This window comes from Metopolophium dirhodum, chromosome 5 (assembly GCF_019925205.1).
Source record: "Metopolophium dirhodum isolate CAU chromosome 5, ASM1992520v1, whole genome shotgun sequence".
NCBI lineage: Eukaryota > Metazoa > Arthropoda > Insecta > Hemiptera > Aphididae > Metopolophium > Metopolophium dirhodum.
Window position 1 is genome coordinate 12031351 of NC_083564.1, and position 16097 is coordinate 12047447.

General features: G+C 33.5%; 1 protein-coding gene across 4 annotated transcripts in view; it reads left to right on the forward strand.

Annotated features, from left to right (window-relative positions):
* Positions 1–16097, forward strand: part of LOC132944088 (band 4.1-like protein 4) — a 162160-nt gene that overhangs the window by 137036 nt on the left and 9027 nt on the right. For 3 of the 4 annotated variants that reach the window (XM_061013257.1, XM_061013256.1, XM_061013258.1), the window contains 6 exons: positions 2579–2697; positions 7087–7207; positions 7312–7515; positions 10237–10563; positions 12011–12229; positions 13894–14025. In XM_061013257.1, the coding sequence (XP_060869240.1) occupies positions 2579–2697; positions 7087–7207; positions 7312–7515; positions 10237–10563; positions 12011–12229; positions 13894–14025 (1122 nt within the window). The remainder of the gene's footprint in view (positions 1–2578; positions 2698–7086; positions 7208–7311; positions 7516–10236; positions 10564–12010; positions 12230–13893; positions 14026–16097) is intronic. The other variant, XM_061013259.1, reaches the window with a different exon arrangement.

The window sequence follows — 16097 nt, forward strand, 5'->3', positions numbered from 1 at the left end:
TTTTTCTTCCGTCTCACAAAAAAAAAAAAAAACATTTTTCTAGCGCGTTATGTATATACACGCGTATAATACTATAATATACATAGTAATATACTGTTATTCTGCTGTGTATAGTCGGTCAGAGCTCGCGGCGTACATAAAGCCGAGTACAGGGAGCTGGGTGAACAAACGACGGCTGCGGTGGTTTTTCGTTTTTCATGCCCCATCATAATTGTTCAGATTTTTCCCGCCAGAAGATGATATTTCTAAAGAAACAAATCCCTAGTCGCGTACAATTGTGTGTATAGGTATTTTGTGCACCCCATATTTTGACGTACATAATATAGGGATGCGCCATATTATAGTGTATGCATAATATTTACGCCCCTCCCCTCTCTCCATACGTCGTACATATATTACATATACTACCACCTACTCTCTTATGATGTATTATAATTATTGCTGCTACTGTACACCATTATTCCTATTATTGAGCGAAGAATATGCGATACTGTTCGTATTGTTTATTGTTGTCTACCCCGCCACAGTCGTCACAGTAATTAATATTGCCGTTCGAAAGCTACGCGTATAATAAATTAATGTTAGATAAGAGGTTATACATTATACAGTGATTCAAAATAGCTTTCCGAAAATGGTATCGACCGTACTCCGGACTCCGGTCTATCACTGTTGTATAATAATATTAAGTACGTGTGCGACGTATCTACGTATAATCTGTCGGAGTATAACTCTAGAGATTCAGACACTCATCGATACAAACGTTTTTGAACAATTCCAAACTTAAAGTTTTTAACCGTCACCTGCTCGTTAGTGAGTGCACTAAAAAAACGCTTGAATAATATGTAAGCAACTTTGTACTTAATTTACAATCATGCAATAAAAAAAATCATAAATAAATATTTATGACATTTATTAATTTTTTGATTAATAAACAAATCTCAATCTCATCCTAATATTTTTGATTTTAGATTTTTATCTGAACAAATGAAAGCGTTCGTTCATAATTGTTTTTATTGGATTTGAGGGTCAATCATTATTTTTAACGTCATAATCCTAACAATAATTTATAACCGACTACGAATTGATTAGTATTTTTGAAATTTAGACTGATGGTATTTTTAAAGTTTTTAAACAAATTTTGTTTTAAATTTTGTTACATTACAGAAAATTAAAACCAGCTAAATTTATTAATGGGTGCTAAAAACTATTATCTTAAACTTTTAAGTGGAAATTTAGCATGCTACTAGATATTTTTCCCCTGCAAGGAAAATTGAGGCATCATAGAAATGTTTTTTGGTAAAGTGCAGTGTAAAAAATAAATATATTGTAGCATGCTACAATTCGTTTGAAATTTAATGAACAAAAAATAACAGATATATTTTTAATATATTTATATGTATATATTATTGGTTTGCATTTCTATGGCAATATACAAAACGTTATGCAAAACAATCGGTTGGAAAAAAAATTGTACCTAGCCCAAAAACATTTCTATGTTAAATTAAAATGCTCTTTAAATAAAAAAAAAACGTATACTTATGCCAAATGCAGTTATATGCAATGTACAATTTAATATATTAAACCCTAACACCTTCAAGCCAATTTGGCATATTTTAAGTGCACGAATACATACGAACCCTAATAATAGTATTATTTCTATATAAATCCTGTTGGTTTTTTTTTTTTTTGAGGGTGGGGGGTCGTACCTACTACTTATTATTTTGCTGTATTGTATGTGCACGTTTATCGTTATTATAATATCGACAACTCACCTCGAGGATTCGTTTGATTAATTCCTATTTAGTTCGATATTATTTATGTACTCCAGGTGGCAAGCATTGGAGGATCTCTTGTTTTAGAACGTTTGATTAATCGGTCAATAATTTTCACTGGTGATTAAAAATATATAATATTATATATATTATTATAATTCATTGGTTTTAAAGAGCAGACGTAATGTGTGATAAAGTTATACACATATGAATTCGTAAATAAATATCACTATCGACGAGAACAAAACATTAAACGTTTAATAAGAGTTCATACGCGCGCAATACATTTTTTGTATAGTATCATATTATCATGGTATCATGGTATGTAATAATATTATATCGATACGAAGAAGCTGTATTACGGGACTAAATTTGTAATAAATTTCTAACATTATATTCTGACAGCGTTTCATTTGTTTGTTGGAAAAATATTTTCCATAGTAAGCGTTTTTATTTTATACTCATCGTTGTAAAAAAAATATTATTTACTCCCATTAACATATTATACATCAACAATTTAAAATGTAAAACCTTTGTTACTAAAAATATTAATCGAGAAAGATAATATTACGATAGAGTTGAGTTTCTAATCAAACTTCCTTCGAGTTTTTTTCCTACAATTATAAACACATATCGATTAAACATTACCTAGTCAAATTATTATATTTTAATATTAACACTGCATCAATATGCTAAACATTTTAAAAGTGTAATAATGAATAGAACGTTTTTACAATAAAATGTCGATACATTACGTTATATTATATCGGTGATTAATTTAGGTTTTGCTTTATTTTCCTGTTTAGCGGCCGGGCGGATAAGTCGTCAGTGAGGAGCTCGCAGATGAGCAACAGAACGCCACCGTCATTTACGAGGACACCTAGTCGCCGCTATCAGAGGAGGATCGTCGAAGGATCCAACGATAGTGAGTATACCGTACTTACGGTGATTTTCCAAACTCCAACTTTCCCCATATGATTATACAGTATTAGGCAAATTATGGTTTTTGGAATTTTTATACCGTTCAAAGAGGGTCTTGTTGTACTCTTGTGTATTATTATCGGTGCATAATGTTGAAAAACTCGTTCTAATTTCAGTTTATGAACCTCGACATTTAAAAAAAATTCCTATAGATAATTTACTGTTAAAAAAGGGTTGTTATAATTTTGAAAACTAATTTTGCACTATCACAGGACACTTTTTAATAATATTTTCGGTATGAGTAATCTGAGTAATTGAAAATAATAATATAACATCTATAATCTTTTATTTAAAACATTTAAGAATAAAATAAAATGCACTAGTAAAGGATAGAATAGGTGGAGGGGGGGGGGGGGTGGCACGCTTGGTGAACCACTTTCTATATTATTATACTACGACTATGTATAATATTATAGTATGGGCGTGCAGCAGCAGACCTATTTGAAATTTTCCAACGAGCTAATTTTCAAAGAGCCGCTACGATCTCGAATTCGTTAGGATTTTTTTTCTTTTTAATTAACCTAAACAATACACAGCACTACAGCTCTAGACGTCGAGTCTGAAGTAGTATAATTAAAATAAAATACTAAAACTAGGTATACAATAATAATAATAATAATAATAATATTATTATATATCTACCATCCTACCCATAACAATATGCTCGTACAGCGTAGACATTTTTTCTTTCACATACATTTTACCCGCTGCACCGCGTTATACACGCGTTACTATAATATTATATACGTGTGTGGTGAGTACACAATTACCCAACTACCGGTTAATTTCATATTATATTCTTAAGAACCGTGAAAATACTTGAAGACGTCGTGCAAAAGGAATACGTTATTATGTAATGCGAGCGTAGTGCCGCTCGTTTTAATACGCCGCGCGCGCACCGTTGGTGGATAATAATAATAATGTTATTATAATATGAACATTAGGAGGTAGGTATATCACGGACTTGGACGTTTTGTGGTCTTTTCAGAATTAAAAAAAAAGTAATAATAATAATAGTAAAAACGCCGCTCGGTCTCTTCAACAAGCTGCAGTAGAAGTCAACAAGATGTCTTTATAGCACACAATATTATAATTTAATAATATAATAATATCGTGTACCCGGCTGCATAGCTGATATTAATATCCCGACCGGATTTGCCGTCGATTGTAAAAAGCTCGCGCTCGGTTTCTGTTACGTTTTATATTTTAATAACAATGTATTATTATTATTATTTACTCCTCGGGCACGCAAATTAATATAATAATTACGAAAACGATTATCATCGTCGCATATATACCCGCGTGCGTTTACCATTGTCCTTTCGAATGATACGTACGTAAAAACGGAGTTCCGACAATAATATTATAATAGTATACGCGTTTGTAGCCATTTTTGTGTGTTATTATTATTATAAATCGTCGTCGTCGTCGTCGTCGTTATATTTTAGATACCTACCAACCTATTTACGGTTCATTAAACGGCATTTCAACAACGTAGGTACCTATGTTATTATAAGACTTTTCGAGTACTTGTATTATATTGTAATATAACTGTATAATGGGCCCAGGCAATATTAATAAGACCGATTGCCGTTCATACGAGTTTTATGTATTTTCTATATTATATCGTGGCAAATTATCCTGCACAAATGTGTAATAATAATTACCGAGATTCCGAACGATCGATATAATAATAATATATTTCTGCAGCACTGCGCCGTGTCAAGTACGTTTATAATAATGTATATTATGTGCACTCGATAAAACCAACGGGAAACGTCGTGTGTGTGTGTGTGTGTGTGTGCAGAAAAAATCGATACTACGTTCTATAGTTAGGTTATATTTTAGTTTAGTTATATTATATTTATATACCTACATACCTAGGCAATAATTATTATAATAAAACGCGTTATTAATTTTTTTATTTATCAATTTTTCATACGTGACGTTCGATAATGATTCGAAAATATGTTATCTTAATTGGGTAAGTGCAAAATAGTATCAAATTTGCGGGATACTGTTATGGAAAAAATAATTGAGTATCCGCAAGTTTGAATGGTCAAAAGTAAGAGAGGTAGGTATGTGACGACACTTAATAATTAATATAATAAAATACCCACATCCATAGAGTCCGGGACATCGCGATTCGTAGTACAAAGGAATCGATGTCATGAAAATAAGTTACAATTTATAGTTCAAAATTTGATCCCCAAGACTTGCCTCTGAAATGAATATTTTTATAATCGGGGTAGTTGGATCTGACGTCGTTCTCCCGGACCACGGATTCAAAATTTTAAACTCAATAGTTTTTAGAAAATCAGTACCCACTCGATAATAGTTAGGTACCTACTGTAACCAACAATTGGATATTTGTAACCTAAGCGTCTTACCCTCCACAAAGTCAATGTTTACGTAATTTGAAGCTGACGGACCAGCTGATGGTATATTTTTTCCCTTCGCGTTATTATATATTTTTATGTCGTTCGTCCGTTCCACATCTCAAAGATCTGATCAGCACAAGACACGTAATTCAATGATAAACTTAAAACACCATATCGAAATATACGCGAGTGAGTGATCGAAAGTCGTTTATATAATAATAATAATAATATCTATTGTTTTCGACTTCTCGTCGCGCTAGATAAATTTCGAATAAAAATCTCTGTAAATCGGTATATACGGCAGACGCGGCCAATTATTTTGGGTTCGCGTGCGTGTCTGGCCGACGAGACGATGTCTAATTTAAGAGCCCGCAGAGACGACACGCGAGCTGTATAAAAAATAGCTGCGATATATTATACGGTCGTCGTCGTTAGTCGTCGAGAGAAATAATAATACGCATCGCCCTGAAAGTGCTGTACTTATATAACGCGTGTTCGTCCCGAGGAGTTTGCGTTCACTCGTTTATAAATCTCGTCATAACTGTAGTACAGGGTAATTCGCCAAACACGCTCACCCCCCTTTCGTTTTTTAATAACGGTGCAGTGATTCGGATTCTGATTTTTTGAAAGTTCTTGTATATTATGTAGTAGGTACCTATTTATAAAGACCGTGTTTCTGGGTACTTGGATTTTTATACCGTTCAAGGAAACACAAGCTTATTTGGTTGTTTTTCAAACGAAAACCGTCTTTTTTTTTTTGAAATTGGTAAACAGAATATGAAAATGTTGATGCATCTAAATTGAAATTTAAACGAGTACTATAAATAATAATTCTAAACAATGGTATTACATAAAATGCATACCTAACAGATGTAATATTTAGTCAGGTACCTATATTAATTATAATACTAATAATTCACTCAGACAATTTTTAATAATATGTGGATTTCTATAAAATATATATAATCATAGACCCCGTATCTTAATACCTATTATCCCCGACGATATAATACTTAATACATTAAGTACCTATTTTTATTTATTTATACCAATAACTTTTAAAAAATTATCTTCTTAACGATTTAAAGTAAAAAATGGTTTATATATCTATATTCAAATAAATATATCTATTTGAAAATACGCTCTTTAAATCTACTTAAGAATTCCAAAAATCAGAATTATAAAATGAAAAAAAAAACTAAGGTCACCCTGTAGTGTTTATTTAGTGCCCTTACGTGAACAAAGGGGTTGGTGGGGGTGAGTTATGGCTCGTCAAGGAAATAAAAACAAAACAAAAAAACGACCGTTTGGCAACGAATCTCCTAGGAATTCGTACTAGACGACCGTGTAATATATTATTATAATAGTAGAATATGTACAACGCATTGCGTCGCTTAAAAATTATCATAATTACTACGCAATATGACGTACATATCTACTTATTATTATTTGATTGTGGATACCGCAATGTACAGAGTGGACGGCCGTTTATTATTTACGCAGTGGCCTCATGGATAATAATACATTATTTATGGACAAGATATGCATTGTATTTGAGTGTGAACGAAGAACATAATAGTTACCAAAGTGGTTACATGCAATTTTAAGGCTGTGGTATCCTCACCGCTAGTCCCGGGTTTACAGCAAAACTGACTTAATGCTTTTAAAAACAGTAGGTATATTGGCATAGGTATGTAGGTATAGACCTATTTTCAAAATAAGTAATAACGATAATTTTCGATACCCACAACCACATAATAAAACTATTATGGTAAAAATATTATACTTCTTAGATCACAGTGTACCGTAGTTTAGGTAACCGTATATGTATGTCCTATCGATATATGTATATTATTTTATTTTATTTGGACGTCCCGATCTGTACCTGCATAATAATTATCATGACGCATTTTTGATTCAACGCATCTTCTTATATTATACTTTCCGCACAGATCAAACTTTCGGAGATGAGTACAAGACCAGAGACGAACTGATGCTGTTGTCGTCCTCGTCGTCGTTGAAACCGCAAGACAAGCTGAAAAACTGTTCCAACCCTCAACTTCCCGTCCACACGTACGTGACTTTAAAACGATTATTACAATTACATTATGCGATCGCGCCTGAGTGTGCACTATGCGTTATTTATTTATTTATGTCTGTATGATTCCTCGATGCAGAATGTACGTGCCGAACCGGAGCGATTCGCCAAGGAGCACCAGAAGTGCACCGTGGGGCGTGTGGTCGAGCGCTCCTACCCGGGGCCTGTACTCGAGCAGCTCGCCGAGGAGCGTCCGATCCGGTCCGCATCAGATCATGCGCCACGCTCGCCGGTCATCCAGCGTGGACAGCCAGAGCTCCAACGACTCGAGATCGTGTCGCAAGTACGTGTTGTATACCATACAATAAAATTTATTTTATAACTATATTTACATTAGTATTTTTGCGTTGATTACGTGTGTAACAGTTTGTTTTTATTTTATTTTTAATTGATCTTAAGCATTGATAACTATAATATGGCCATTAGCTTTTTTTTTTTTGGGGGGGGAGGGCGAGGATTCATCACTAAAACCCCAGGTAGTCACCCATCCCGCATCCGGAAGCTAGACACGCCGGTCGATGCTTGACCGCAGCACATATTAGTGACTGCGGCCAACCACTATGACACACCAGGCTTCGGTTTGAGTATTTATTATCGAGTTCGATATTTTTCAGTACGGTACCGATAACATTTTGATTTTTGATATTTTTTCAAAATCATTTTATTGACCGTTATCATAGTTTTCAAGCTGTTCCATCCTGACGTAGTATCAAGCTGATACCACCGCTGCTGCAGTCGTCAACGCTTGCGAACTACAGTTTTCTATTAATTATACGTCACGAAACAAAATGCATTTATGTGCATTTATTTGCCGGCTTTGTGAATCGCTCGTCCGCTCGTACATATATATATATATATATAAAAAGGGCCTCGACGACTACGATGACGACGACCCTTATTCACATTGTTTCCGGTTCCGCTCTCATCTCTGCAGCTCACCTCACCTGAGGGGGATACTTGCACCAGTCGTGATCAATATAATATAATTATATATATAAAAGTAGCAGACCAAACCGAATAAAATACTCGCCACTCTGACAGCGTATATATATTTATCTACTGATATAAACAACTCGCCCCCACTTCCCATCACCATCACAGTTACCAGTTACCACTACCCGGGTATGTGTGCACGCATTGTTTATGTATTTCGTGTACGCTCTTAATACCGACACATCGGTTTTCGCACAGTGTACTGAGGTATTCGATAAGAAAAGTATTCTACCGGAACCGTTCTAATACGTTGTAGTGTTGTTTCGCTTTTCACTCGAACGCGCCAAACTAAAAACCACCCTCATTGTTGTTTATGCGCATCGATCGTAAAATAGTGTAGTTCGTACCACGCAGTAACACATGCCTGTGCGATTTTTAATTCAATTTTGATTTTTGTACCATCTGGTTTCTAGCCGTTCTTCGAAATATTAATAAATCCAATCTACGATTTAAAAAAAAATCGATTAACTCTAATTACATATTATATTAGCTACCCGTATAATGTAATCAACTCATAATATTATTATAATGCGTAATTTTTAATCGTAAGGACGGAAATATAATTTAAAGCATATAATATTTTATTTAGACAAATGTATTAGGTATAATGCGAAGATTAATCATTTCAATATAACTGTGCATGTGCCGTGCGTGTGTTTTAAAATACCAGCCATAGTCCAATGAGCTTGTATTATGACAAGTCATAAAAAGTGATATTTATAAAAATGATAGAAATTAATGATGTATATTATACACACATTTCATGACAAATGTTGGACGAACACGCTAAAATATTTTTGAAGGCCTTCGAGGTTAAACGACTTAAAGATATGTTTAACGTTAAAAAATCGGTAAAATTGTCATTATTTCTCATCGTTTAATTTTGATTTATTTATAGTCAGAAAAAAAATCAAACTTATAATTTATTTTTATGTTCGAAAAATAAAATAAATAATAATTGAACGTTTTCGATTAAACTTAATGTATCAAATCATTAAATAAATATATAATATATTATGTCTAGCTATCAAGATTACACATATTATTTGCGTAATTGATTGAAACACAAGTTTGATAATCTCTCTTAAGGATAATACGGATGTTCACCAACGCAATATTATACAACAAGTTATAATATTATATTTGATAAATTAATGAAGGAGCGCATTTCGTAAATCGTCTTCGACCTATAATGGCGCCCTGTTTGATAATACGTTACGTTATTTTAATTTTTAGGTATACCATTACTCTAATGATTTACTCAAACGTACAGCACCTTTTATAAGACGATTTCTAAGGATTTCGAATCCTAAAGAGATTACGTTCACGCTTAAGATTTTGTAAACACAAAAATGCACAAACGTATTATTTTAATGGGAACTGCACACATCGACTTAACGGAAATGGACCGCTCGTAAATAAATTCATTGCGAGATTTTGCATAACTTAGTCGTTCGAATACCATTTCATAATAATAATATATCATTATTATATTATATTGTGTGAGTACAAATCATTGACTTTGTAATTTAAATTTTTTTAAATATCGTACAAACTAAATTGTATATCTTGACACGTGTATACAGTCGGTATCCTACGTAATAATATTGTGAGTGATAAGTAACTTATTTACGCGTACGAATTACGTACCTAAACAATTAAAATAATTTACCTTACATTTCAATAATTTGTACTCGGGTGGCAAAAATATTATTATAGCTGGTAATCGAATTTGTATGCCAAACATTTTGACAAGTCAATTTACACATCATATACCGTATGAATTTTATTTTTCTTCTCAATCTTTAAGCCACTTGTAACCTACTGTACAGCAGAGCGACATCCAGTTACCCGCTTTTTAATATTGATGTATAATTTCGATGAAAACTTTCATGGTTTCATGACGGTTTTCTAACGAAAATTCAACATCAGAAGATCGTTACGATAATGATGATAATTTATAATAATAATAATAATAATAATAACTGTATGTTCGATTGGTGTTACTCAGGCACAGACATCGCAACAATAGACGGTCCTCGGATAACGAGAGCGAACAGTCGGGCCGGTCGGGAAAATCGCACCGGAAGCACAGGCACCGGAGCCGGAAGTCGTCGGAGGGCGACGACCACGAGCACAGGCGTCACAGGTATCAGCTTGTGGAGTCGGAGGGACAGTGGCGGGAAGTGCAGCGGAGACAGGCCGAGGGCAGGTCAGCTATACAAAAAGCGTCAGTGGTTCGGCCCCGGTCGGGTTACGCTAACAGCGGGCTGGAGTCCGAGAGCGAGATTTCTCACCATTCGTCGTCGTACCGGAGACGGAAACACCGGAAACACAGGTAATAACACTAATAACGATAACGATGTTGATAATTATGTTCCGTTTTCGTTGCACCGTATAGGAATTTAATACAAATGACTAACTAGGGTGTTATTGTTTTGCGCATTATTTTTTCCATATTTTTGAATTTTAAAATAATATTTATTATATTAGTTTATTTTTTGGAAAATATGGCGATTAATGTGATAGCTGATTAGCCTATTTGGATTTGAAAACATTTTACTATTTTTAGGTTGTTGTTGTCACTATAATCGTTGTTGGTAAAAATAAAAACACCGAATTTTAAAACGTACCTTAATTAGACAAATGTTTATTTAGATACTTGTATTCTGTGGTATTGTAATTCTGTGTTATTAAAATTACAGTGAAAAGAGGTTCGTCATATTATTTTTTATCGAATTCGTCAAAAATCGATATTGACAACAATAAAGATATAAATACATTTTTACCTACTTCAATGAGTCGATTGGAAACAGTGTTCATTAGAAAGCTGAGAAGTTAATCGCTATATTATATCCAGATTTTCCGGAAAATCGATGTATATATTACATGAATACATATTTCATATTTGAAAAAAATACCCAAGACTTTAGTTGTGGAAAATTTTGCGGTTTTTGAAAACATATATCAAACAGTTTTTTATTGCATTGTATTCACTGCCCTGACCGTAATATCATGAAAACGAAGGAAGTGTTTTCCGCGTGGCCTTATAATATATAGATATCGTGTTTACCATTAGACTTGATGGCCGGTGGTAGGATCCCAAATATATTGTAGGTATAATAATATACTCTCCTTCAACTTCCGGTTTCCGGGTCGGCGGCTTCACCTCTCTTCAACGTTCGATTGCTTGCCACGACGTCGGAAGTCGCGTGCACTAGGATATGATGATTATATATAGCTGCGCGGTCGACCGCAAGTCGGAACGGGATGTCGTACAAAACTGGCAGTTTCACGTAAAACGTGTATAGCGTTTGATCCGGCCGCGGCGTTTGAATTAAAATTTCATCAAACAAATTTCTAGACAAATTCCACGTTCTAAAAATATGCATACAGTTATCAGATTGACTGTTGTGATAATAAAAAAATAAACCATCTCAAACTAAGTAACGAGCTTTAAATATTTAATACCTAATTTTATTTAATACGTTTTGTATTTTAAAGTCAATCAGATTTATTATACGATCAATGAAGGATGTACCCAGAACAATTTTTCCGGGAGGGTTCTGAATATCATAGTAGGTGGTAATCGAGCAGGCCGTGATTTTAAATATATGTTGCATTTCTAAATTTACGTTTTCGGAGAACATTTTGGGCGGGAATTGTTCGGAAAATTCAACACAATTATAATAATGTATAGGTACCTACACCCCGCCTTATAGCGCCGTTGGTTTTAATATTACTTAAAAATAAATACGCGCTGACCGATTGACGATTTTGTGCAGGTCGCGGTCCAGGTCACCGTCAGAGAGCAGCAGCAAGACGCGTCTGCCGGAGGAGCTCAAAAAGCATTTGGAGTTCGAACTGGTCGAAACGGACGGCATGACCGAGGAACAACTGCGAGAAATACCGTACACGGCGGTGAAGACATCCCTGAAGACCAATAACTCGTCGCCTCCCCTGTCGTCCAAACGGAAAACCTATTCGTCTCGGAGAGCCAAAAGGTCGGTATTATAAAACTGTGCCTACATGTATACATATAACATCGCATAATGTATTATGCATCGTTGGAGTGAAAAAAAATCCACCGTAGACTTTGTTTTTCGTTTTCCTCCCCTATACACCTATCTATATTATGCACACTATTAGCACACTCGTCTCGTCCTTGATTGTGCACGGCGATCGTTTACCGCGATAATATTATACGGTAACCGCCGTACACAACGAAGGCATTCAGTGGCGACGCACACTCATTACGTTGACAGGGGTGTCGAGCACGTTATTTAAAGACACGATATAATATACACCCACCGCACTAAGCTAAGAAAATGGGGATGAAAAAAATTTAAATGTTTTCACTATATAATTACGCTATAAGTAGGTATGTCCATACAGGTCTGGGTCTTCACCAACTAGTGGTGTTCCGGTATTTAAATACCTCTCTCTCGGCTTCCAACAATTTTAATTTATATAGTTTACAATGTAGTTTTTTAAACACGATTATTTAGTCACGAGTGCCTACTATATTGATCCGATTTTTTTTTTTTTTTATTCCAGTACAAATTAATAGAATATGATTTCCATTATGTTAACTAATTGACTATCGATGAAAAGATCGTTGTCGAATGCCAATAATGTAAAATGTGTAAATTAATTGGATTCACTTAAAATTATCACAACCATTGTGCATATATATTATTGTATATGACGCTTGGTAAAATAATTACTGTACAACTCTGTAACTATTTATACAGTTTATTAATTTTTTTTTTTTACTAGAAATTATTTGAAATACTTTGTACAAGTTCTCGATAAAAAAGTCACTGATAAATTACTATTAATTATTAATTTAGTGTATTTTAATATTGATACGTAAAATTAAACCAAAATAAATGATAATAATAATTTTACAAATATTTTTAATTAAATGATAAAAAGTCACTGACAAATTACTATTGACTAATAATTTTGTTTGAGGTAAAATTGATAATATAAATTATGCTAAACAAATGTCTAACTTTTTAACACAAACATAGAAATAGATGTTTTATAATTAATAAATCTTTTTAAATTTATTCACTATCGCTTATCATTATAAGTAAAATAATATTATGAAATAGGTTTTTTTTTATTGAACAAAAATTTATATTAACAATCTGTATTTACATGTAGTACAATAAGTAAATGGGATGTGGGTTGATTAGCGGGAGGGGGAAGTCACCCAATGGTGGTACCCCGATTGAAATATGTTGTAAGTCAAAATATTTGTAAAATTATTATTTTTTTAGCGAATCCAGTACCTATTACAATATACTAAATTAATTAGGGTTTTATTGAATATTTTCCGGTTACTTTTTCTCCGAGTGACTTTTCTTATCGGGGACTTTTTTTTCGGCATTCGTTTGCTGATTACTCGAATCAAATAATAACTATAATAATTGCATTATATCCTACTACTCAATCGTCTCAATCAAAAAACTAACAACACCGTCTTCCTCGCGTTATATCTCACCTCTTATCATAATATTATTTAACAGTTTATTAACACCTACCACTAGTACTTATATTAAATCGTAGTATATTGTTGACACATTATTATTATTTGTTTGTTTTATTTGTCGTTTGTTGCATGTCGCCTGCCGATTTATCGTATACCTATGATATATAGTTGTTCGCTAAAAGACTCGACAGTGCCGGAAGCCGGCGACAGTCCTCCGCCGCCGTATAGCGAAGGCCCGGCCGATAAATGCTCCGCCGCCGTCTCCATGCCCAGTTCGAAAAGCGCAAATCAGTTACCAAGGTACGAAGAGCTAAAGCCTCTTACGAACGGATTTTTCATTTAGCGCACACCGCCACGCGCCGATAACAATAAATATATACCTATATATTTTGAAATATCATCAAACGCGACGACGAATTTGTACATTTAAAATATCTATCAAAATATTATATTATTATTTATACGGTTTTATCATAATAATATTATTATAATTTTAAGTGCCAATAATAGTAATAATGATAATGATAGCGGTATGATAATGACACGAAGGCAGTATTATTGTATTGTTTATGTCGTTATTGGTATACGGTAGCAGTTGTATAAAATACAAAAATATATATTATAAGGGTACACGATATTATTATATTTTAGTTAATTACAACACGTCCACAATGATTTTAATTAACAGAGCTTCGGTGAACATGAAAGCACGTAATTTATTTTTTTGTACTAAATGATATTAAAATATCGTTAAGTTAATTGAATTTTGTACATTATATATTAGGTATTATTATGTTTAATATTATGTATAAAAAAAAATCAATTTCTAGATGGCGAGCAAACGAGAAATGCATTTTAAATGCAATTAAAAAATGAATAATATTATAATTTATTCCCGGGGGGGGGGGGGGAGGGGGTGGTACCTATAGGACTCTTGAAAATTATTGTGACACGATGCACGATGTAGTTATTTTGCTTCGAACGCGATCATAATGTTTTATAATGTGAAAATAAAAATGTCCGATGTTCTTGGAAAAACAGTATCTTTGACAGAATGAAAGAAAAAAAAAACGCCATTATGTCTGGTCGCTGCAAGTCGTAAAGGATTGCGCTGACCCGATATGAAATCGTTCAATTTATTTTATAACATAAAAACCACAGACATCTACGAAAACGCTTCGTTGACCGGTCCCGACTATACCACCCTCGAATACTTCGATTAAAGTCGGGTTTTAGGTTTGTTTTTATATTTGATGAGATTCTCATAGGTTTCGATTCGAAGACATCGACTTTCCAGTACGTATAATGATTGTAATAATTGTAATAATTGTAATAATTGTGACCGTCGAAACAGACCAACCGTCTAGCGATTTAGACTGCAATAATCGGCGCCATAACATCTTACACAATACAAAAATGCGACATTAACGAGAAAAATCGAAAATATTATTAAAAAATTGCATTTCTATCGGCTGATACGTCATGTTTTTGGTAGCAGGCCTTCGTATTTTATTCGAGTTTTCATGAAAAGTTAAAAAGTCATTTGTTTGTTTGTTTTTTTCAAAAAAAAACATTGGTTTGTATGGACATAAATTGAAAAATTCTAAGTTCACTTACATCTATAGAAGCTTATAACAAGGCTAACTCCGTCGGTGGCTGTTTTGTTATTTCCCTGTAATGTTGTCGACACTTGGCTGTGCCAAAATGTGTGCGATTTGTAAGCACTTGTAAGTCACCCTTTTTTTAATTACCTCTTCAAATGAGGTTAACCATGCTTATTTGAGGGGTGGAAATCCATAACCTACTATTGCTGAAATACTGGTTTTTCGATGGTAGCGATTTACTGTATATTCTTTTCTAATACCAATATAAGTAAACCGAATGTATTCTACAATGAGTTATAAGTAATTTAAAATTAAAAATGAATTTATTTTTCAAGTAAGTTCAAACCCATTTTTTATGGTATTCATCCAAAAGGTTCTATTTCTATTAATTTTATTACGATTGTACGTTTTGGATTGACTGTTTTATTTCTCCTATACCTACAACACAGACAATAGGTATACGTTTTGAAACAACTTATGGAAATAGTTCGTTTTGATATACCCTGGAGGTAGTTAATGATTGGTGCATATAAATTAGTATTAACATGGGCAATAGTACTTTTAGCCTAAAACTGAAAAACTCCGAACTTATTAACCTTCCTTTAGATTGTTTAAATACCATTTCTGTGCATAGAAAACATTCGTTTTGCATTAATCAGCCATTTCAAATGCTGATTTGACTAGTACTTTTAACATTATATATTACGATACCAATCGATTTATCTTAGTTTTTCATTAAAAATCGATGTCCAACTCGTTTTTTGAATT